This window comes from Polypterus senegalus, chromosome 9 (assembly GCF_016835505.1).
Source record: "Polypterus senegalus isolate Bchr_013 chromosome 9, ASM1683550v1, whole genome shotgun sequence".
NCBI classification, from domain to species: domain Eukaryota; kingdom Metazoa; phylum Chordata; class Cladistia; order Polypteriformes; family Polypteridae; genus Polypterus; species Polypterus senegalus.
In genome coordinates, this window is record NC_053162.1 from 40,384,728 (window position 1) to 40,408,832 (window position 24,105).

At 42.3% G+C, this 24,105-nt stretch overlaps 1 protein-coding gene across 2 annotated transcripts in view; it reads right to left on the reverse strand.

The window, feature by feature from the left end:
- slc9a5 (solute carrier family 9 member A5) overlaps positions 1–24,105 on the reverse strand; it is a 159,446-nt gene that overhangs the window by 62,804 nt on the left and 72,537 nt on the right. For both annotated transcript variants that reach the window (XM_039762957.1, XM_039762958.1), the window contains exons 4-5: positions 19,603–19,681; positions 15,608–15,785 (exon numbers count right to left, since the gene is read on the reverse strand). In XM_039762957.1, the coding sequence (XP_039618891.1) occupies positions 15,608–15,785; positions 19,603–19,681 (257 nt within the window). The remainder of the gene's footprint in view (positions 1–15,607; positions 15,786–19,602; positions 19,682–24,105) is intronic.

The following is a 24,105-nucleotide window of genomic DNA, read 5'->3' on the forward strand; positions in this document are numbered from 1 at the left end:
AGACCTGGGTTCGCTTCCCCGGTCCTCCCTGCGTGGAGTTTGCATGTTCTCCACGTGTCTGCATGGGTTTCCTCCAGGTGCTCTGGTTTCCTCCCACAGTCCAAAGACATGCAGGTTATGTGTCCCTAATGTGTGCTTTGTGTGTGTGTGCGTGCCCTGTGGTGTGCTGGGGGCCTGCTTGAGGTTTGTTTCCTGCCTTGTGCCTGTGCTGGCTGGGATTGGCTCCAACAGACCCCTGTGACCCTCTAGTTATGATATAGCAGGTTGGATAATAGATGGATGGAAGATTTCTCCTGTTTAGTGACAGACACTGATAAAAAATAGCTCAACACTGACATATGCCCAGCATAGTGCAGAACTGAAATTATTTCAATGAAGTTGTTCACTGCGCAGGTGCCTTAAGTCTCACGAAGTGATTGTCATCACACGCTACAGAAGGACAGAAGAATTGTAGGAGGATCTGCAGGATCAGTGTTACTGTTACATTAAAAGTAAGAAAGAAAAAAAGGGCTTATTTTCACCAGATGCAAATGTAGGACCATCCTTGTGGACCCCTAGAAAGGGCAAAGGCCGGTGTTAGTAGCTAAGGGAAGGCAGTTATTCTGTCAGGCTGGTGTGGTCAGCTGCATTGTATTCTTAAATTAGTAACTGTGTTCTCAACCTTCTCTTTGCATTGCTATTTTACAAAGCACTTACATATTTTTATTAATAGTAATTCAAATCTCACCAGACACCTCTGCCTAAGAGGAAAAGCCACACAACAACATAAAATAGGTTTGCAAGCATCCTGGACACTGGACGGAAAACTAGATACAGTATAATGGCTCCATTCATCTAATTTACAATTTAATATGCAGGGCAATATATAAGCAGCCACCTTGCTCATGGGTATATATACAGTGGAACCTCGGTTTCACGAACGTCTCTGAGCACGTACAAATCGGTTTACGACCAAAAAGTTCGCCAAACTTTTGCATCTTTTCACGACCACAGACTTAGTATACGAAAAAGCCAGTTTCCCTTTCTGTTTGTGTGTGCTGATGATTTCCGCACGTGTTCAGTCTCTCCCTGTGCAGCGAGACAGAGAGTCTCACACACACGCACACACGCACACACGCACGAGAGAGAGAGACACAATGGGCAGTCGGAAAATCGAGAGTACACCTTATGAGAAGGATTTAGGAGTCATAGTGGACTCTAAGCTATCAACTTCCCGAGAGAGTTCAGAGGCCATTAAGAAGGCTAACAGAATGTTAGGTTATATAGCACGATCTGTGGAGTACAAGTCCAAGGAGGTTATGCTCAACCTTTATAATGCACTGGTGAGGCCTCATCTTGAGTCCTGTGTGCAGTTTTGGTCTCCAGGCTACAAAAAGGACATAGCAGCACTAGAAAAGGTCCAGAGAAGAGCGACTAGGCTGATTCCAGGAGTACAGAGGTTGAATTATGAGGAAAGATTAAAAGAGCTGAGCCTTTACAGTTTAAGCAAAAGAAGATTAAGAGGTGACATGATTGAAGTGTTTAAAATTATGAAGGGAATTAGTACAGTGGATCGAGACTTTTATTTTAAAATCAGTTCATCAAGAACACGGGGACACAGTTGGAAACTTGTTAAGGGTAAATTTCACACAAACATTAGGAAGTTTTTCTTTACACAAAGAACGATAGACACTTGGAATAAGTTACCAAATAGTGTGGTAGACAGTAAGACGTTAGGGACTTTTAAAACTCGACTTGATGTTTTCTTGGAAGAAATAAGTGGATAGGACTGGCGAGCTTTGTTGGGCTGAATGGCCTGTTCTCGTCTAGAGTGTTCTAATGTCCTAATGTTCTAATGAAGACTTTTTTCTATTGTATTTTTAACCTCCACTTCACTTCTGTTTACAGCGATCGGTTACGGATTTTTCAAATGTTCATTTTTTTCCCTGTGCTTAAAACTCATTAAAAAAAGTGTTTTTAGTGAGCAGTTCGTAGTGATATAGCGTGAACTCTTGCAGTGTTAGTTTTCTCTGTTGTTCAAGGTTTTCTCAGTGTTATTCAATATTTTTACATTTAGTTTACTATTACGCTATGCATTCTATGGTATATTTGTGCTTAAAACGTAAAAAAATATATATTTACATACAGTTCGTAAGATCTGGAACGGATTAAATGTATTTACATACAATCCTATGGTGGAAATTACTTCGGTTCATGACCAAATCGGTTTATGACCAGAGTTTTGGAACGAATTACGGTCGTGAACCGAGCTTCCACTGTATATATATATATATATATATATATATATATATATATATATACACACACACACACAGACAACACACTATACTCAAAAATGAATTTCATCCTTTAAATTAAATTTGTAGTTCTAGAAAAGGCTAAGTGTTTCCAAAGGCTGCCCGTTAGATTCAGACCATTGACTTGGATTTAATCTAATATATACGGCTGAATGTGTGTGTGTGAGGGTTTGTGTGTGTTTATCTGGTACGTATATCCTCACAGTTGAAACACCTCACTACACTGTGCCCAGATTCCCCATTTGTTCTGGGGAACACCACAGGCTAGGTTTAGTTCTGAAATGGAATTGATGCCACCAACCCAGCAGCGACCCCTCTTGTATTTGTCCATTGTGGAAACCAGGGGCGCTCCAGCTAACCCTAACCCGACACAGACAGGCAGAGACACAAGAGCAGCAAACAACACCTTTTTATTCAGAGCTGGGGAAGTGTTTTTTCCTTGCTCACCAGCACAGTACAGCACCATAGTATATAGTACCTTGCTTCTACCCTTGGGTTGCTCTCAGTCCTTCTGCCTCCTTCTCTCTCTCTGACAAGCTTCATTTTCCTCCTCCCGACTCTGGCTCCCTGAATTGGGTGAGGCGGCTCTATTTATGCAGATTCTGGGTGTGCTCCAGGTGGCTCATCAGTGTTACCTGGAATCACTCCCAGGTGTGATGGAAGTTCAATGGAGGGCTCTGCAGCTCCCCCTGGCAGTCTCCACAGAACCCAACAGCGCTGTACCAAACTCCAACTCCCAGTGTGCCCCGTGGGAATCTGTGGAGCCACAGCCACCCAGGAGGGCTGCCCGCTAGCATCCCGGGAAAGGTAGTGCCCTAGATACTCTCCCCACTCCCAGTCCTTCCATCCAACTGGCGTCCCAACTTGGTAATGGCCGTGGCCGCCCGACACACCAGGCTTAACCTAAATATCTGTACTATAGCTGGGCCTGTTAGGATGTCCTCTTTCTTTCTAGGGAGGTGGAAAGACGTTCACAGGTGCTGTGCCAGCAAATGCTCATTTGCTCCTCCAACCATACATTATTTTCCGAGAGAGGCATTTGTTAAGCTGACGGTGCAAGATTTCTTTTCTTTTTTTTGAAGAATAAGCAAAGTTCATTTGATGTCAGCAGCTCCTCAGATCAAAATGATCTACGGTCTCTTGTCTCCAGAGAAACCCAATTATATGTGGTTAATCAAGAATGGCAAGGAAGATGTCAAAATAAAGCTTACTAGAATATTTTGGGGTGAAGTGATTTATGAAAAGCATTTTAAATAAGAGGTGAATGAGTGTGAAGGCAACATGGGGTTTTAATTCACTTGTTATCCCTTTCTTATTATGGAATTTTCACTTATGGAGAGACTTAATTTATCTTTAAAGACTGAACACTGAAAATACTGTTAGAGAGCTGGAGTGCAGTTATCTGTTAAACATGACTATCATTCAGACGCAGGAATTCTTTTGATAAATGGTAATAAAACTGGAGATCACATAGTCATTAAGTGGATTCACATAATAGTTTTATTTAAAGGATAAGTACATTCGGTTCGGTTTGTATTCTGATATAATGTCCCTTCTGCTATCTGAAAAACATTTATCTTGTATTCTTCTGTGTTAGTTGACATTTCTGTGTGTGTGAGAGAGGTCAGGAACACATGCTGATACAGCGCATTGCCGTACCCACCACATGACAAGCCACCTTAGGACCCCAGGTTAGGACCCGAGGGCAGCCATGCAATGGGTGACACCTCAGCACCACACCAGTTCAGATGGAGTGGATCATTGTGAGGTTTGTTTATGGTGGCTGGAGGGCCAATTCTGCCACCAACCCCCAGGTTTTTCCCTGCAGGTTGGAGGGCCTACTGCACATGCAGAGATGGATGCAGATTAACGTCATACCCGGGACAGAGCAATTGCAGGTTAAGGGCCTTGCTCCAGAGTCCAAAGGAGTTGGCTTTTATTGGATTCAAACCAGCAACCTTCTGACTGCCAGTGCAGATGCCCACCTCAGAGCCACCACTCCGTGGGTCACCCTGTTATAAACACTGATATCACTCTTTCCTGTTGATATACCAAATAGTCCATCACAGTAACACATTTCTCCTTTAGTTGTGTGTGAGTTTGGCAAAGTGAGCCTGACATTTGCCCATTGCTGCATTTATCAAAGTAAATCTGAACGGGGAAGACATTTTGAACAATGAGAAGGTTCATTTTTTGACTGTGGGAGTGATTTCAACCATACCGCGCCATTTCATTGATAATACATACTGTAATCTAAAGTGCATATCTTTGGGGTGCGAATACAGACACAGAATACAGTAGAGTGATTTATTTATGTAATATGATTAAAATTAGTGACAGCATAACAACAGCCACAATGAATTCCAAGTGGATGGCCTGAAATGTAAAAGTATTCAACATCAAATATAGTTCACTAATGTAGCCCTTTTCTACAGACTTTAAAGTGTGAGCGGAGACAAAATAAACCCACTGTCATATTAAAATAAAAAATATCTTGTTTACATTAAATTGTATTCTAAGCGTATTTTTTCTATGTTATAATACATATTAGTTGTGCCAGGAGCGCAGGCAGGTGTAGTAATTTGCTCAGAGTCACACCGCGAGTCGGGCAGGAAGCAGCCCACTGATTTAGAGCCCAGTGCCTTTGTCACTACACCCCGCTGCGTGAGGAGCAATCAACACTTTTGATCTGTGGACACCTTCAATGAAATGCTGAGCAGCAGTCGATTTGTGACTGAGCCTTCAGGAAAATCAATTGCTAATTTGTTCGCGTAATGCATTTGCCATGAACCTGCAGATGTGGGGGGAAGAAGTTTACTAAGGCTCACCCACCAATCCAAACCCAATAACTCCTCATTTGTGGCTGAGATAAATTAATGATAAAAATCTATAATCCATTAAATGAATAAAAGTGAATAATGTATTAACACAAAATAATTTTAAATAATATTAAAGGAAGCTAGAAAATCCAAATAAGAACACTGAAAAAAAGAAACTTGATGGATCTACTTAATAAAATGATGATACAAATGTCTTTTAATCTAATTAAGTTGCCCAACTGGTAAATCTAATGTGCAGCTTTCTTTTTGCAAAGTAAAATCAGTTTTAGGTCATTTTATTCTTTTCAACCTGCCCCCATAACTATGGGTTTCCTTCTCATGTCGACTAAGTCGAAAAATTGGGGAGGATTCTGACAAAACTGCATCCTAAAAGGCCCAGCTTTACATCTTAAGTGTAAAAATGACTCTGGGCAAAAGCAATTACGACAGACGTTTAGCACTATTAGTGGTGAACTTGACTGCTTTGTATTGGGCCTGGCAGGACGTTATCTCAGAAAGGGGTTTGAGGCTACTTTGAGCCCCCCCTATGCTGCAACTGCCATAAAAATGAAATATTAAGCTAAGATTCCTCAAAGGCAAGCCATTGTATTATAACTACCTGAACATTTGAAAGAATAGCAGTACAGGCTACATCCATACGACGTTTTCATTAAAAACATTCAAACAATCGCTGCCACACTAATGTTTTCACATCATTAATGGATATTTCTCCATCCACACTACCATAATCAAGAACAGATGTGACACAGATCAGGGATAGTCACTCATGGTCCTCATGGGCCACACTGGCTGCAGGTTTTCATTCCAACTAGATTCCTAATTAGAAGACAATCCTTGCTGAAAGTGACACTTGGTATTTAACTCTATTGCTTGGTGGCGCTTTCATTCATCTAACCCCAATTTTAGAATAATGCACCATTTCCTTTTCTGAGAACATTATCCATATGTTTTGTGGACCAGAACTGGCTGATGTTTTTTTCCTCTCAGTCATTTCTAAACATTTTATTAACACAGATACTTCAAGATGCACACTCACCACCAAGTTAGCTGGAGGCCTTGGGCTCCTTTATAATTTATTCATTTCCACCTCATTATTAACTGATGGCTGGTTAAGAAAACTCAAAACAATTAAACCCTAAATGCAGCTGCTTAAAACTAAAATAGGCAATTAAGGGCGTTGAAACCTGCAGCCACTGCAGCCCCCCCAGGACTGGAAGTTAGAATCCCTGCTCTACCATGTAATTAAAATTAGTTTTGGAAGCACGAAAGCTCAAACAAGAAAACTAGTTTGATGCCAAGTCTCATCATCAGCAGACTGTCTTCTAGACATTGCTGTACTCCAGGACTGTGAGTAACAATCCCTGACATTGATTTTCACCAACATTGAGCAAGGCACAGTAACATGGCGGGCCACAGGATTTACTGTAATCTGAAACTCTAGCGACCATTAAATTATCTATGTTTTCACCCATCCACATTACAATGTCAGTAGTATCGGACTCTGTAGACTTGTGGACTGTTTTCAAAAGTCTCCATTACTAGGGGTTAAAAACGCCAGGCTAATGTGGACAAAGTGTGGAAACGGAAATTAATGTCTGCTTATTTAAACAAAGACATAGCAGTGTGGACACAAAGTTTGGCACTGTAGACAGATGGTGACCACATATTAAACATGTCTTCCTGAAATCCAGTCACGTAGATCCCGCCATTTAACCATTATGTGCATAGAGAGGCATGGTTAGTTGAGTGGCTACATGAAATGAATAGAAAGTTAAAAATAATACCATGAGAACCGTTCTTAGAGCAGAGGATCATGAATGGGGAAGCTAGTGCAATAATTTAATGCTTGCGTGCCTTAATCTACAATCTCAAAATCAACGTTACTTGTCCAACCACAGGACAATGACTCAGCTGAACTGTATTAACAATGTCAATAAAAGAAATGATGCCTTTTGTTCTGCAGGATTAAAGAGTTTTCTGACTTAAATTGATAGAGTGCAGTTTGCACAGTCAAGGCGTACTTTGAAAATGATCATTTCCTTACTTCTTTGCCTGTTCTGATTGCATTTTTTTTTCCTGTGTCCTCCCTTTTGGTTTTATATTTCATTTACCATTCAGTTCCCTTGTTGTGTTGCCTTCCATTTGAATGGTGGTTTAATTAGAGATTAGTGACTGTGACCGTTACAATTGTCTGAAGCAAGGGCAGGTCGAAGAAACTTAGGAGAAATGTTAGCAATAGAGACATGATTTCAGCAAACTCTCTAGGAATAAAAACCACACCACTTGTCAGAATTTGTAGCCAGAAAATTTCCCCAAAGTTCATACCAAGCAAACCCAAAATATGTTTGATGTGTTCTTCCTTAAAACAGTCGTAGGGCTTTTAAGTTGTTTAAAGCAGTCAGTCCATGTACACCACCACCTTTTATAACAGCTAATTCAAATATTCACCAGAAGTTCAATTCTAGATGGATTATGTCTGCTGCTGCCTGTGACGATGTGGGTTCTGGCTCCACACTCCCTTTGCTATTGGAAGCGCTCGAACCCAACACCGTCGATAATGTTGCCGAGTGAGCTAGTCAATGGAGGCAAATTGAGCATCTGAGCAAGGGGATGGTTGAAAGTACAAAAGTGCTTTTATTAAAACAGTCAACAAAATAAAGCAGTGCTCATAAAGTGCAGTTCTTCAATAAATAAATAATCCATTAAAAGAACGTGGAGTAAAATCAATAAATAGAAAAAACAATCCTTAAAAACGAGAGGTTAAAATCTTTTTAGGAAGCAGTCTTAAAACCATCAACAAATACGGTGCTCTTCTGTTAGCGTCTCACCTGCTTATCCCGTATGGGCCAAGCAGCAGGCAAGACGCTCTCTACAGCTGCCCTCCTCAAACACACGCAAGACTGGAGACCTCCCGATCCCTGGCTTCGGTTTGGCTCTCATCCCAGCCTCGAGACTTGGAATCCTTGGTCTCCAGGACGCTCACACCAAGGACTGCCACTCCAAGCCTCCCGACTTCCGCTGCCTTTCCGCGGCCTTCTGCGGCTCGTCGCTTTCACCTTGGTCACTCCCGCTACCTGCTCGCTCAGCGGGAGCGACATCTACACAAACACCTGGGTGTCGGCCTAACACCCAGCTTCCTGCGCAGCTGCCCACGAGCGCTCGATCGCGCGCTCACCACGCTCGCGTGTCCGTCTCTCTCCTGCACCGCTTGCTTCCACGCTCCCTGTAACCTCCGTCCTCTCCTTTCCTTTCTCTCTCCGAACGTTTCTTTCTTCCCGAACGTTTCTTACACCCCCCCACAACCGACTCGCGCTTCTTTTTAAAACGTGAGGGGCCATCACAGCTGCAGCATTAGCCACGGGAGCAATCACGAATGTGGGCAGTTCCTCACCTGTGCACACGGTGAGAAACGCCCACATCGACGACTGCCCCGCGGCTCGCTAACAACCCCCCCTCACGAAGCCGCCTCGGGTGCGATGATTATTTATTTAAAATCAATGGCCTTTTCTCCACGAGCTGTGGACCCATAACACCACACTGCCCCAGTGTCCTGCCTCATGGCTCCAGGATTTGCCGGCTTTGATTCCTGATCCATTCTCTGCTTCTGTCTCTGTGGAGGTTTTAGATGTCTACCTTATTCGATGTGTGTTACCTTATTGACAACCAGGACTGGCTCTTGCTTTATACACTCAATGAGCTGGGCTTTCTCTGACACTCTAATAGCAAAATAAAAACCAGCTTTAGAAAATGAATGGATGAATAAGCTTCAAATGAAAGCACTGAAGTGGAGCAACATAATCAGAAATGTGGCTAAATAAGCATAACATACTGTAGTTAACTGCAACAGCCATAGAGGCTACACGATTTGATAAATTAAGCTGATACACTTCATAAAATACATAATATATTTACTTTTAAATGACTGTGTATTGGAGATACTGGCTCATTAATCACATACACTGATTATATGACACCATTTATTTAATTAGTAGCACTCTGCCATTTTCTTGCATTAATTTCAGTTCTGTTCTTTTTAGGCAGATCTACATACTGATGTATCCAGAGCAGAATATTGCTCATAATCTAGAGGTGTTGTAGTTGTGCCCCTCACTAGTTTAGCTTTTCATGTTGCCATACCTGTCACTTATGACTGACGTCAGTATGCTTTGAATAAAGGCTGCCTTGGAAACTGTGACAGCGGCTGATATTTGACCTAAAGGTCATGCGAAAAGACAGTTTCCCCTCGAGGACTGATGAAGTACATATCAAGTTGATATTTTAGGTGTGACAGATGCCCCACCCGAAAGCGGGAAGAAGGGAAGGACCGGGAAAAGGGCAGTATCTTTCCTGGACCATAAGGGGGCCACAGAGCTTGGGAGCTCAACCCTATGGAGGGACATGGCCACCACCAGGGGGTGCCTGGACAGCTCCAGTACTGTGGTCCGCAGCAGTTCCGCCACACCCGGAAGTGCTGCCAGAAGAGGAGCTGAACTCGCTAGCAGCACTTCCGGCTGCTGGATGCTAATTATGGAGTACCTGGAGCACTTCCGGATGGACTATAAAAGAGGCCGCTACACTCCATTCGACAGCCAGAGTTGGGTGGAAGAGGACGGAGCTTGTGAGGAAGGAGTTGGAGGCAGCAGAAGCGAGCGAGCGAGCGAGAAAGGACCTTTATTGTGGTATTTTTGTGCACTGTGGTAGGGGTTGTAAATAAAGGTGTGCTTTGGGACATTCTGTGTCTGCCTGTTTGTGTCCGGGTCTGAATCTTCCACAAAGGATATACAGACTTTGCAGGGTTTCACTAATAATGCGGTCAGTGTTGATAACGCATGTCAAACAATTAATCAAGCAGATGCCAAAATATTTAAAGGAATTCGCAGGTTTTAATTGACACGTCTAAAATTCGGACATCGAATTGGAATTCTTTCTTTTTTTTTGAGGTATTTGCAGAGAGTCATTGTCAGAACACCATGTCGACCTGAGCTACATGTCAAATATTACTGGGGCTTGTTATTGTCTAAAGTTACCCGACTATCATATTCAAAGGCCTTGAGTGATCTGTAACTATGAGAATCAACTTGTGAGTCTGGGTTTTGTTCTTTTGTCTACGGCAGGTATATATGCATGTCCACTAAATGAAGGAATAATTTACATGGATTTGTGATGCAGAGAGTTGAACAAAAGTCAATTTATAGAACTGTCAGGTATGATGGACTGTGACAGTCCTGGTGCCAACCTGACGTTACACACACGGAAGCATGCCATTGCAGTCTAGAAGCTGAATCATCCACAGAGAGATGGTCTTGCAGTGGCTCTCCTTCAGCTACCTGAGATGAGGCAGTTTGTTGGTAATCTCAAGGTTCAAAGTTCACAGCTAGAAAATACAATTTAGTTGGTGCCATCACACAGCAGAGACAAATGGTGCCATGTCTGCTCTTGGAGGAGAGGTGTGAATTTAAAAAGAGGCATGTGCAGGAAAGCTGGTAGGGACAACTCTTGTGCAAGAAAGACATTGTCACAAGCTAATGGTGACAGATCTGCAACTGGCTAATGGAGATTTTCGGCAGCAGAGTGATGTAGAGGAGGTTAAATTAGATGAACTTTATTAATCACAAGGTGCATACAGCAACAGAAACCTAAAAAACAAGGATACAGACAGACAGGACAAAGAATACAGCCAATCAATCAATCAATAACTAAATAAATAAATGCAGAGATTTCAAAATGAACTTATAGAGTATGTCGGGAGGAAGCACTGAATTGCCTGACAGTAGCACTTCTTAATACACCAAGGTGGAATAAGCCTGAGGCTCAAAGTGCTCCAAGAGAGCACCCCCTGGAGGGCATTTTCCATGATGGCATCTAGTTTTGCCACCATCCGCTTTTCTACAACAGCTCCCAGTGTGTCCAGGGTTCACCCTGTGATGAAGGAGGCTTTCCTGATCAGTTTTTTCAGTTATTGTGCTTCCTTTCAACTCAAGTTGCTTCCCCGGAGACTGCAGTGTAGAACAACACACTGACTACTATGGACTGGTAGAACATTTCCAGCAGTTTGCTGCACACATCAAAAGACCCGAGTCTCCTTAGCATGTACAGTCTGCTCTGGTCCTTCTTACTGGCTGTGTTAACATCCCACCTACGCTATCGCAGTGATTATGATGACAGGTGAATTGTCATTTTGAGCAGTTTCTTTTTGGTGACGTCTCTCTTGGGTTATTCAGGACTGTCTTGGGAAGGGGCAAAAGTGACAGGATGAATGAATTTGCAGCACCACATCAGGTCACTGTTTGCCAAGTCTTGCTATCTTAATGTCATCTTTTTCTGGTCTTCAATTCTTTGTGTGGGTTTTGCAGCTTTCTGAGTGCAAATTCCTTTTAATTGAATGTATTTTTGTGTCTGTTTTGATGCCATTTTGTTTTTCACAGGAGGTACTATTTTCTTTGTGATTGCCATAGTGTCATCATGGAAATGGCCCTGGAGTGCCTGCATGATCTCTGATGTCCTCACTGCCACAAAATAAAAGGTCAGCACTAAGCATTTTCTTTGGCCAATCGAGATAGGATAACCACTGGTGATTCTCTTTCTTTCTAAATTCTCTGGGAATCGACTTTTGACCCCTAGTTTTGATTTAGGGTTCCTTTCTGATTTTCAATGTCTGTGTTTTGCTCTTTCAGTATTGACCTTTGAGTGTATTTCTTGACAATGTTCATTTCCTGACCATTTTTGCCAGTTTTCATAACAGGGAAGTTTGGGATTTAACAAAAGCAGGTTGGCTTATCTACACTGCAATGCACCTGTACTGCTAGGGCTTTCTTCTGGCATTTTGTTTCCTTTTGGTAGAACAACAGTATCCTAGATGAGGCTTCAGAAGTGTGTTGTGCAGCTTGAAGACCCCTGGTGATTATGTGAAAGATAGATAATTATATGCAGCACTATGACGACATGCTTCTACACAGAACTGTAACAAATTAGTCAAACATAACATCCCATCTAAGCCATGTTGACCATTTGCTAATGCAACTGTAAATGTTATGATTTGCTCAAGGGTTTCTTTCATAATTGCCTCCATGAGCGATACACAGTAAGCTTACTATGATGGCCAATCTGATTACCTTTTTATATGAAGTAATAATTTTCACCTACTTAGGATTTTTTTTTCCAGTCTACAATGTCATCTAAAAATATGTGTAAAGGTTTATACGTCAGTCCATAGCTCCCTTGGGCACTTCTGGGTAAATGCTATTCTCTCTTGACTATTTATTTGATTTAAATTTTTTATTCTAGTAACACTTCTCTCCCTGTAATCCTCAGATTCTTTAGTATCTCATTACTATTTCCCAGTTGGGTGGTTTGTGACTTCTTTACAGGTAAAGACTATTTTGAAAACAGGAGCATTGTCTATTTTCTACTCCCTTTCCTGCATATTTTATTAGCCCTTAAAAGTTCTTCTTGGTTGTTCAATTACTGCTACAATACCATAAAAAACCTCTTAGGCTTAACGTTTGCATTCTCACCAGAATTCTTCTTCCTTTAAATGTTCCTCTCATGTGCTCATAAACCCTACAGTTAATGGTGGAGTTATTTATCTGGTGTGAATTATACAGTTGATGTTTCTTTCTTTATTTCCAACTGATCCCCTGATGAGTTCTTTTACATTTCCTAATTCTTCTAAATGTTGGATTGGACATTTTCTGCATCACATGCAATATACCATTAAATGTCGCCCACTGCATCTCAGCCATCTCCATATCTTAACTTTCAATGCCAGTTGCTTCTGTAGGTCATCTCTTTAAAGTTTTTCCTTACTAAAATTAAATATAATGGAATTTATTTTCTCTGTCACAAAATGTGATGCTGATTTCAATCCCCAGGCTTTAATGGTGCCATCACTACAGCTCCTGATTTCTATCCTAATCATTCAAGATTATTGAATACAGACTTCTCCTCTCCCTGATGCATTTTTATTATTAATTACTTCTATGATCTTCTGTTTCTGTTCTCCACTATTTGGTGAAAACTTCTAATTTGTATTTGTTTATAGTTCATTACTGTAACATCCCCACCTAAACTTGCTTTCTTGATATGTTTAAAAACATATCGCTCTATTATATAAAAAAAATCTTGGGGCAAGACGAGACTTTTTCAGAGAGACGAGATGTGACTTTCTCAGAGAGACACTTTCACGTCCCACGAGGCAAAAAGTAGAAGACAAAGTAGAACGTCGTAAAGAATTCAAAAATGCTGGTGCGATACACATGCAGAGCAGGTTAGATATAATGTAAGTACTAAAATTCAAAAGTCTCAAAAAAATGATCGCATTAGAGTAAACAAACGGAAAATATTACTTGGTGAAATAACAGAGGATCGAAAAGAGATTGAATATATTGTTCGGATTTAAACTTTTAGTCGGAGACTTGTAGATCATCTAATTCGTGTTGCCATCAGGAAAAAGTAGTGTCTCTTCCCAATGAAGAGGCACATCAGCGAGCATTAAAAGATTTGTTGTTTGGTGAAAGTGAAATCCACATACGAAGTCATGCTTGGGTCACAGAGGTGCACAGATACACAGGAGATTTTAGAGACATCAATGTTATTCAGACACTTCAAACAAACATAAGTCTTTTTCACGAGTGAATCGAGCTCCACGTGTAGTTGGAGGGGACAGATCCGTCTCTCAATTAAAAGAATAGAAAATCCTCCTCTTCATAGGGGTGCTCCTCGGGAGCGGGACCCCCAACAGGAGCAGAGGATGTCTGGGGCAGAGGAGAGACAAGGCAGTGAGACAAACGGACAGCTGCTGTACAGGCTTTCAAATGTTCGAAGTGCCATGCGAGACGCAGATCATGTGGCATTGCAGCAGCAAACCAGCAGCTGATCGAGCAAAGAAATAAAAACAAAACGGTATTTGTTTCCCATTGTATCACCATTTAAGAGGGGGTTTCGGAGGAGCGACACAACACGAGTGGCAGAGACGCGAAGTGGCTGGGGTATAGCTCAGGCCGGGGTTAGGGGATTGTAAAGCAAGCAGGGGGCGAAGCCCCCTAGTATCATAATATTGCTATCTGTGCTGAGGATGGAAGAACATTTTATTTATTTATTATTTGGCTGATGCCTTTTAACCAAGATGACTTACAACATTTGAGACACAATCGGTTCATTTTTCTTCTTTTGTTTCTCCAACTGGAGCACAGGCAGAAGAAATCACTTGCTCATGTCACTTGGTGTCAGTAGTGGGATTTAAACCCACAGCCTCTGGATTTGAAGTCCAAAGCCTTAACCACTATGCCACACTGATCAATAACACACACACAGATACACACACACACATTAATGGTATGCCTCCAGTTCTGCAGCTTTCTTTTTAAATGTCCACACTTAAATGTCATTCATCCCCTTTGAAGCTGTACTTGCATTTTCTCTTTATTAATGGTATTACAGCCTGTTGTTTTTTTATCTTGCCTGTTGTCGCTTATCTTCAAAGTTGTATTTTATTGTCACGTTTGTCTTTTTATACACAATCATTAATATTATTGCCTAATACATTAAACAATCTGCACCAACCCCTATTTTAAACATGTTAACCTGTACATACGCCTTGCGAATGTATCAATGCTCTCTTGTTCAAATGAAAGCAGTGTTGATTTTGAAGTTCAAATCTAATAAAAGATAAACAGTGCCCAACAAACATATGGCCACCTGTCTTACAGCATATCTTAAAGTTTCAGATCTCTTTTAATTTGTACTTGAATGGTGCATGCGACAGGGAGAACATCAAACAAGACTACCTTGTCATCTCTGCCAGTTCATTTAGCAGCTAGCTCTCTAAATGTACCCTTTAGAAATGTCAGACCATCTTTAATTGTGTCATCTGTTCTCTCACAGACAGTTGCAACTGGGTCCAGCCAAACTCTGCCCAGAGTGTATCCACATCTGCATGGAGGCACCAGATGGGCAATATAACCCGTGAGTCTCTGCAAATCAATCGCCATCTTACTCTTACTCTGTACACCACCTGCCCTTAACTCTCTTGCTTGAAAACTCCTGAGGTTGTTTAGGGGTACATGCTATCTACGTAAATGGCGTCTGTCAGGTTGTACCTCCCCTAGTATTCCCATATAAGACTGGAAGAGACTGAAACCCTGTTTCAAAACTCTCACCCACACTGGTCGCTAGATGGGTGACCAAGTAGAAATGAAGAACTAAGAACTCCAAAAGCAAAACACTGCATTTGTTGAGTAAAACATACAATAAATTATACCTTAAAAACAAAAGTACTCTTTAAAAAGTCTCTGTGCTGTTCTATAATGGGAAACAGTTACATTTAATCCATTAAGCAAATGTTAGAAGCACATTGGACACTCACTCACAACGCCAATAGTGAATTGACGCCAACTCAGCTTGCTGATTAAAATTCTTGGATTAAGCTAAACCAATTATGAGCTTTAGCAAATGTGCCATGAAAATACTCACGCAAGGATGGAGGACAAAGAGAGCATCTCCGCAGTCAGGTATGCCAGGTACACCAGCAGGAAAACGAAGAGTGGCTCAATGATTCGTACTCGCTTGGTGAAGCGGGAGATCAGTGCCAGGGCAAAGGCAAAGAAGAGTCCAACTATGGTGCCACCGACACTCACCACAAAGAAGGAGGCTGAGGAAACAAAATACGGTCACACTTGAGTATACACCGGACTTCTACAATCCTGCATCCTGTCCACAGGTGTCCTGTAATTGGGTTTCAACTTAAAAGCCACCCTTCCTCAATCGTCATTGATCCCTACAATGGTTCCCTGAAGCAGCACATATTAAGTTCAAATCCTTAATGCTTGCCTACAGAGTAGTCAGTAGGTTTACACCCATTTATATGGAGGAACTTGTGAGCTCCTATGCTCCTACTCACCCTCTCAGTTCTGCTGATGAGTGGCATCTCATGATGCTAAGTCTGTGTGGCATCAAATCTCAATGCAGTCGATTTTCATGCGTAGCTCCTAGCTTGCAAGAAAAGTTGCCCACCTCCTCAATGTGTCTGAAGAGTCTTTGGTTTGGCGGATTTCTGCCTAACTGCACTAGTTGTGAAGTGTAACTTCAGTTGAGTTCTTCACTTGTGATGATCAACTGAGGTTTACTCAATTATGTTGATCCTTATTTGAAAGTTGCTTTGCATAAAGGCATCTGCTATGCAAATACATTTAAAATGTAAATATAAACGTTAACTTTTTATTTATTTAGTGACTTCTTCACTAATGACGATTATATAGATGGTTGTGGCAAGCGCCCTCTTCTACACGTTGGTGTGCTGGGGAGGCAGCATAAAGAAGAGGGACGCCTCACGCCTGGACAAACTCGTGAGGAAGGCAGGCTCTATTGTAGGCACAGAGCTGGACAGTTTGACATCTGAGGCGGAGTGACGGGTGCTGAGCAGGCTCCAGTCAATCATGGAGAATCCACTGCATAGTCTGAACAGTATCACCTCCAGACAGAGCAGCTTCATCGACAGACTGCTGTCACCGTCCTGCTCCACTGACAGACTGAGGAGATCGTTCCTCCCCACACTATGCGATTCTTCAGTTCCACCCGGTGGGATAAACGTTAACATTATAAAAAGTTATTGTCAGTTACACCTGCATTGTTATCACTCTTTAATTTAATATTGTCCTTTATCAGTATGCTGCTGGAGTATGTGAATTTCCCCTTGGGATTAATAAAGTATCTATCTATCTATCTATCTATCTATCTATCTATCTATCTATCTATCTATCTATCTATTGTTAAAAGCAGAAACTGATTGCATTCATTGAATGCATAATGCTGACTGAACATTTTACTCAGTGACAAAATTGCTACCAAGGTTGCCCCACATCTCCCTCTTTGGGTTACTGTCTGTGGAGTTCACATCTTCTACTCAGGTCTGTTTGGTGTTTTTTCTTCCCAAAGACGGGCAAGTTTGAGAAATCTGTCAAGTCTAAATTAGTCTGATATTAGTGAGTTTGATATTTAGGTACCACTGTGGCAAAACAGGCTTCTCTCTAGATAACATTAAAAAGTGGTCTGTGGCCATCGGCTGAAGGCATAAGTGGATCTTGGCCTTGAGATAACTAGCCACAGTTTTCATCTCCTACATCCTCACCCTTATCAATTCTCCTTTTTTCCTTGAATATATTGCATTTGATACCTTTAGGCACACCTCTTTGACATCTAGCCAGTTCTGATGAGACTTAGTCTGCATTAATGTGCCTCTGTGCAAATTCTGGGGTGGTTATGTCTTTTGAGTTACACTGTGACCAGAACCACACACTCTCACAATCTCATTGCTGTAGTGAACAGCTTGAATAAAATCATAACACTCACTAATTTAGATGTTGTTGGCTCTGTAAGAGCTGATGTCAATTACTTATGCTGGGTTCTCTCCTTCTGGTGTGCGCCTACCGTTTCATCTCTATTGAATTTTGTTTGAGCTCAGAAATAAAGGACTTTGGATAGCATAAGGAGATGAGTATCACTAGTAGCAGGATATAATGGTGAAGTAAAAAGCACAAGAAGGACTAAAGTGGCAGAAAACTGTGCAGATAATGGGGATGGATGGAAGGATGTATGACACCAAGTTAGATGGGTCAAAATGTCAGTGGGGACAACGGAATGTGTAAACAGAAAAATGGTGCGTGGTAGACTAGCTGATGTAAACCCAGAAAAAGAGGAATTCGCCATGTTTTCACAACTCAGTTCATGGATATCATCTCTCTAGTCAAGTCAAGTCAAGTTGGGGAGCATGCACTGGTACAATGTGTTGCCGCACCCACTACATGACAAAACATTTGGGATCCCAGTTTGCAACCCCCCCAGACAGACACGCGGTCCAGTCCCACCCTCCAGAAATGACCCTCTATCTGCCGCAGCCGGGTGTTACATGGGTGATCCCTTGGCCTGGTCCAGCCACTCGGGTCCCCAACAATGATCTTACGAGCCGGATCACCCTCTGGAAAACGCACCACATGGCCGTAGTGCCATAACTGACGCTCCCTCACAATGCAGGTAATGTGCCTCATTCAGGATTCCATGAGCAACCGCTCATTCAACACAAAGTCAAACCAGCGGTACCCAAGGATTTTCCAGAGAGACACAGTACCAAAGGAGTCCAGTCTTCATCTCAGGTCACAGGATAGCGTCCATGTCTCACAACCATATAGCAAGACAGGAAGCACCAGGACTCTAAAGACCTTCGTCATACCTTTTGCATAGATAGCAGAAGCACAACACACCCCTTTCCAGCGACCTCATAACCCCCCATGCTCTCCCAATCTGTCTACTCACTTCATAGGAAGGGTCACCAGAGACATGAATGTCACTGCAAAGGTAAGTAAGCCTCTCAACAAGATCAACACTCTCTCTGCAAACAGACACACTGTTAATGGCTGTGCCCAAGAGGTCATTAAAGGCCTGGATTTTGGTTTTCATCCAGGACAGTCACAAGCCCAGACACTCAGACTCCTTGCTCAGTCTCTCAAAAGTTCCAATCAGAGCCTCCATTGACTCAGCGAAGATCACAGCATCGTCAGCAAAGTCAAGATCCATGAATCTTTCTTCACCACCAGATGCCCCACAGCCACTGGACCCAAAGACCTTGCCCAACACCCAGTCCATACAAGCACTGAACAGAGTAAGAGCAAAACACACCCCTGACGAACACCAAAATCAACTGGGAAAAACGCAGAGGTCCTGCCTCCACTCTGTACAGCATTCACAGTACCAGTGTACAGGCTGACCATGATATCCAGCAACCTTGAGGGGATCCCGCAAACCCTCAGGATGTCCCACCGGTCAGCTCGATCAACTGAGTCGAACACTTTATAAAAATCGACAAAGGCGACAAAGAAACTCTGCCAATATTCGTGTTTGCGCTCCAGTGCCAGGATATGGTCAATGGGTAGACTTCTTAGGTGTAAAACCAGACTGTGCCGGTCGCTGTTAGGTGAGCAAGTGAACACGGATCCTATTGTGGATGACCCTAGCGAGGACCTTACCTGGCACTGAGAGCAGTGCTGTCCCCCTGTAGTTGCTGTAATCCAGGCGATCACCCTTCCCTTTCCAGATAGGGACGACAAGTCCCGTTTTCCAATCAGTTGAGATGATGCCAGTCTCCCAAATGGAAGCAAAGATTGCTTGCAATGCCAGGAGGACAGCCTTACCACCAGCCTGGAGAAGTTCACCCCGGATACCACAGATCTCATTGGAGGTGACTGCAGCAGTCCCAGTATTGATAAGAAGCACACTGATACTATGTTAAGAATGCTCTAGCCAATCGGTCAGTCCTCATGTAGAACTCAGCTCTCTTTAAACCATTCGACAGAATAAAAATGAAGAGAATGACAGTGATAGAAAGTAAAACATACTTTTGTAAAGATTGTTAGAGGCTTGATGTCAGAGTGGGCTATCATCTACAGATTATAAAAAGAATCTCTGCTGTCACTTACCAATGCCTTTAAAATAATCAACAGGATGAACATTGATGGTTCCCATCTCCACAAAAGAATTGAACACTTTGTACAGCACCTGTAACATGCAAAAAAAAATCTGTAAACAATATATGGTAAGATGAGCATTTAAGAAACACACACGAGTTAGCACCGACTGTGGATTTTACATTTTCAATCCATCCATCCATCCATCCATCTATCCACCCATCACTGTAGTGCAGTTCATTAGAATGATTACTACTTATTATCAGGAAGTCGCTTTAAACATTGGAGTGAGTGTTCAGGATTCAACGTTTAGCCTAATAAATGCACAATGGCTGTCATCAGTTATATACTGTATAACCAACTCAACCAGCTGAATGCAGCAGTGAGTAAATAAACAAACAGAGCTAGGAAATGGGGATGAGGAGGGTGGTGGGTTGTTCAGGTTAGATCATACTGACCTCCTCTGCCCAGCATTTTAATGGGTCACGTGCAGCCACTGCATAATAGACAACATTCAACCAAGTCTGGCTTCACAAAAAGTCACCAGAAACGGCTGTGATTTTTGTTTCTCAGAAACATGGCTAACTGTTAAGAAAACCAGATGCTGCAGTACCGCCAGATGGCTTTAATGTATTCATATGGATCTGCCTGAACTGTCAGGTAACAGCAGAGGAAGTGTCATTCGTTTTATGGTAAATAATGTGTGGAGTCTGAATATTAAAACTGTCTCTAAAAACTGTTCACTGCAGCATTTGATGACCAAGTGTCATCTGTTTTATCGTTGGAGTTCTTCAGTGTTCTTCTGGTTACTGTTGACATTCCACTTCAAGCCAACAGCAACAGCGTGCTGTACCATCTGTAAAACATCATCATAGAATATGAACATTTGCATCCTAAAGAATTATTTATTATTGCTGCAGGCTACAACAAAGCAAATATATAGAATAGTTACACTAAATACCATCGACATGTCATCTGCCTTACAAGGGAGACTAATAGTCAGGATCATTTGCCACCCACTACGGCACCCCTACCTCAGGTAGTCCAATCATCTGAAAGTACTTCTGCTGCCAGCTTACAAGCAAAAACTTAGGAGCCACTTCTGGACTGAAGAAGCGAGGAAACATGTCTAGAGGCTCTTCATCAGATGTGGATGAGTATGAAAACATAGTAATGAGACTAATTAAAACATGCATGGGTAACTGTGTGCCAAAGAATAAGAAACTGTGGATCACCAGTGACATCAGGAATTTACTAAATGACCTGCAGCAATATGTTTTGGGATGGCAAATTGGAAACACATAAGGAATGACACTGTGAGCTCAGAAAGCAATTAAAGTAGTTAAGCTGGAGATCATGTTGATTACCAACAGTGTCATGCAAAAATTGACAGGGTTTAGAGATGCCTACAAATTACCAAGTAGAACCTCATCCAATCTCATCCACATCTTTAATCCCTAATAAAATTAATGCTTTGATGCCAACTTTGAGAGTGATAAAAAGCAGCCCATTATTCAGCTGACTGCAGCACCGCATGATTCACCCCTCTCTGCTTCTTAACATGACGCATTGAGGATGCTTTTAATGACTTAAAGTTCATGAAGTATTCTTTCTGGATGAAATGTCAGGGTGTGTTTAAAAAACATCTTTAATATCTCCCTGAAAAAAAATCTCTGGTCCCATCTGTTTCCAAAGAATGATTATTAGCACTGTGCCAAAGAAAACAACCGCGGACTGACGGAACAACTACAGACATGTGGAACGTGCCCACATTATGACGAAGTGTTGACTTGTATTAAAAGGTCTTGACCGGACTCCTCGTTTGTGTAGCATCACAATGGCTTCTCAGAGCACTTCAGAACTTGGAACTAAGTGCTCTCAGTTGCAGGTGGCTTTTGGTCTTCCTAACCGGCAGACCTCAGTACGTAAGGATTGACAGCATCACATCATCCACACTGATCCTCAATATAGGCACCCCTCAGAGTAGTGTGCTGAACCCTCTTCTATGCTCTTTGTTCAACAATGACTTCATTATTACAATTGCTAATGATTCCACCATCATCATACTCCTGATCATAAACAATGAAGAGAAAGCTTACAGAGAAAAGGTTAACTAAGTGGTGTCAGGACAACAATCTCACCCTTAATGTCGCCAAAGCCAAAGTGCTAGTTATATAATTCAGGAAGAAGTAAGCAGGCAACACTTCGATCAGTACTGGAGGGAATGATATCGAGAAAGCTTTAAATTCACTAATGAACTGAAATTTGGCACAATACATTCTGGCTGCCATCAAGATGGTTCACTGAACACCTTTACTTCTTAAAACATCTGAGGAAAGTTTACATTTCTCAATGTGTTCTCACTAACTTCTATAGGTGCACAGTAGAGTCCATCCTCTTTGGCTACATGACAACGTAAAGCACTACAGAGGGTGGCATGACCAGTGTTGAGCTGCCTTCTGTTCAGGAAATATACTGTAGAGCAAACACTGCCTTCAAAAGACCTTGACAGTCCTACACAAGGACTCTTCTTTCTACTCTGTTCTGGAAAATGGTACAGGACCGCTAGCATTCTCACCAGTAGATTCAGTACAAGGTTGTTTTCGACAATGAGAACTATAACTAAACTGACTAAAAATGCACTTTATTAATAGAAATAAATGTGAAAGTAGAAGGTGTGGTGTAGCGGGTCCACAGCTCATGTCCAAAGGCTACTTTTTAAAATACAGTAAATAATCGGCGCACTTACGGCTTAGCGAGGGGGCATGGTGTGTGCGTGTGTGGCCGAGCGGTTCCTGGGGAATTCGTGATGCGGGCGGTTCTCACTTAAGTCCACAGGTGAGGAGTCGTCCACATCCATAATTGTTCCCGGGAGCTGCTGATTGCCACACACACACCACGTCCCCGTGATAAATAGAAGCGCGAGGCGGCTAGGAGGAGGAGGAAAAAAAAAGAAAAAAGATGGACGGAGGTTAGAAGGAGAGGAAGCAGGAGGAGAAAGCCGGTGCAGGAGTGTAAGCGAGTGAGTGAGTGAGCGCAGGCAGCTGGACAGTGAGCCATAGGGGTGTTTGGCCGACTGAGCATTGTGAGGAGCGGGGAGTGACCGGAGGAAGGATGGCTGGCCACGTAAGGCAGAGAAGGCAGCGGGAGTCGGGAGGCTTGGAAGGTGGATTCCCCAGCGTGAGCGTCCTGGCCATTGGGGGAAGCCAAGTCTCGGTCTGGAAAGGACTAACCAAAGCCAGGGATCGGGAGGCCACCAGACCAGTCGAGTAGAGCAAAGAAGGTCAGGTGCATGTAGGGTGCATTGCCTGATTGGGAGAAACAGGGGAGTCGCCAGTAACCTCCACGGATACACTTCTGTTTAAATGGAATATTTATTTAATGATTTATTCATGGACACTGATTTTGGTTGTTGATTTTAAATAAAAGCACTTTGCACTTTTTGCACCATCCCCTTGCTATGTTGTGCCTCACTGCCTAGCTCATCGGTGACATTACCGACGGTGTCGGGTTCAAGGGCTCCCAGAAGGAGGATGGGAGCGTGGAGCAGAACCTGCATTGTCACAGAAGCTGAGATAAAAAAAGAACACTAAATTGAAAGTAAAACTGCACACTCAAAATATATCTATCTACTATACAATAAAACACTGAGGTCTGTGTGTCCAGTCACTCAAAAGATATCTGACTGGTCCATTTGGCTTTGGTGACAAGACAAAATAAAAAGTGTGAGCGTGAGACACATTAGAAGGATTAAAGATGCACACTGAGAAAGTCGCCATTAAAGACGGCAAGTAGAAAACCAGACCAGAAGCGAGAAAGGCATCTCGAAAATCACAACAGCGACTGAGAAGCAGGCTTTATAGGCACAGGCTGGACAGAAGGAAGCATTGGTTAAGAGAGGTTCAGACGCACACAAATACAGACGACAGGCGCAGGGTACATGCAGAGCACGATATATTTTTAATTAATTCTATTACAACAACCTCCTCCTCCTCCTATTACCTGTCTTCAACACTTATTGTGGCTGAAGTAAAATTAAAATAAATGGAAACAAAAGTCTATTGCTTCTGTTTTTTTTAATTAAGCCAAATGTCCCCCCTGTTATACACTACATAACTTTGTAGTCTAACAGTTGTCAGCTAACTAGAAAAGACATGTTTGTGATATGGAGACACAGCAAACAATTGGTCATAAACAAGAAAATATTGTCCTGGAGTACTCAGAGTATGGCGCAGACAATGATAAGAGCAAATGTGTAATCGATACTGAAACTCTGTTAACTGGAATGGACTTTAATACACTTCAGTTGCTTTTGTAATTGTCTATTAAGAGGCAGAGAACTATAACATGCTGAAAAAAATTCAAATCTACCATCAAAGGTAAAATGTCAGGGCACTGGTAAACCAATATTTACAGCTGTCTTCTCTTCACCTTAGTCAGTCAAATTCAAAAGGACCGAGAATGGATTGTTGCAGGCTTTTTCTAATTTAGGAATATCTAGGAAGCTGTATGAAC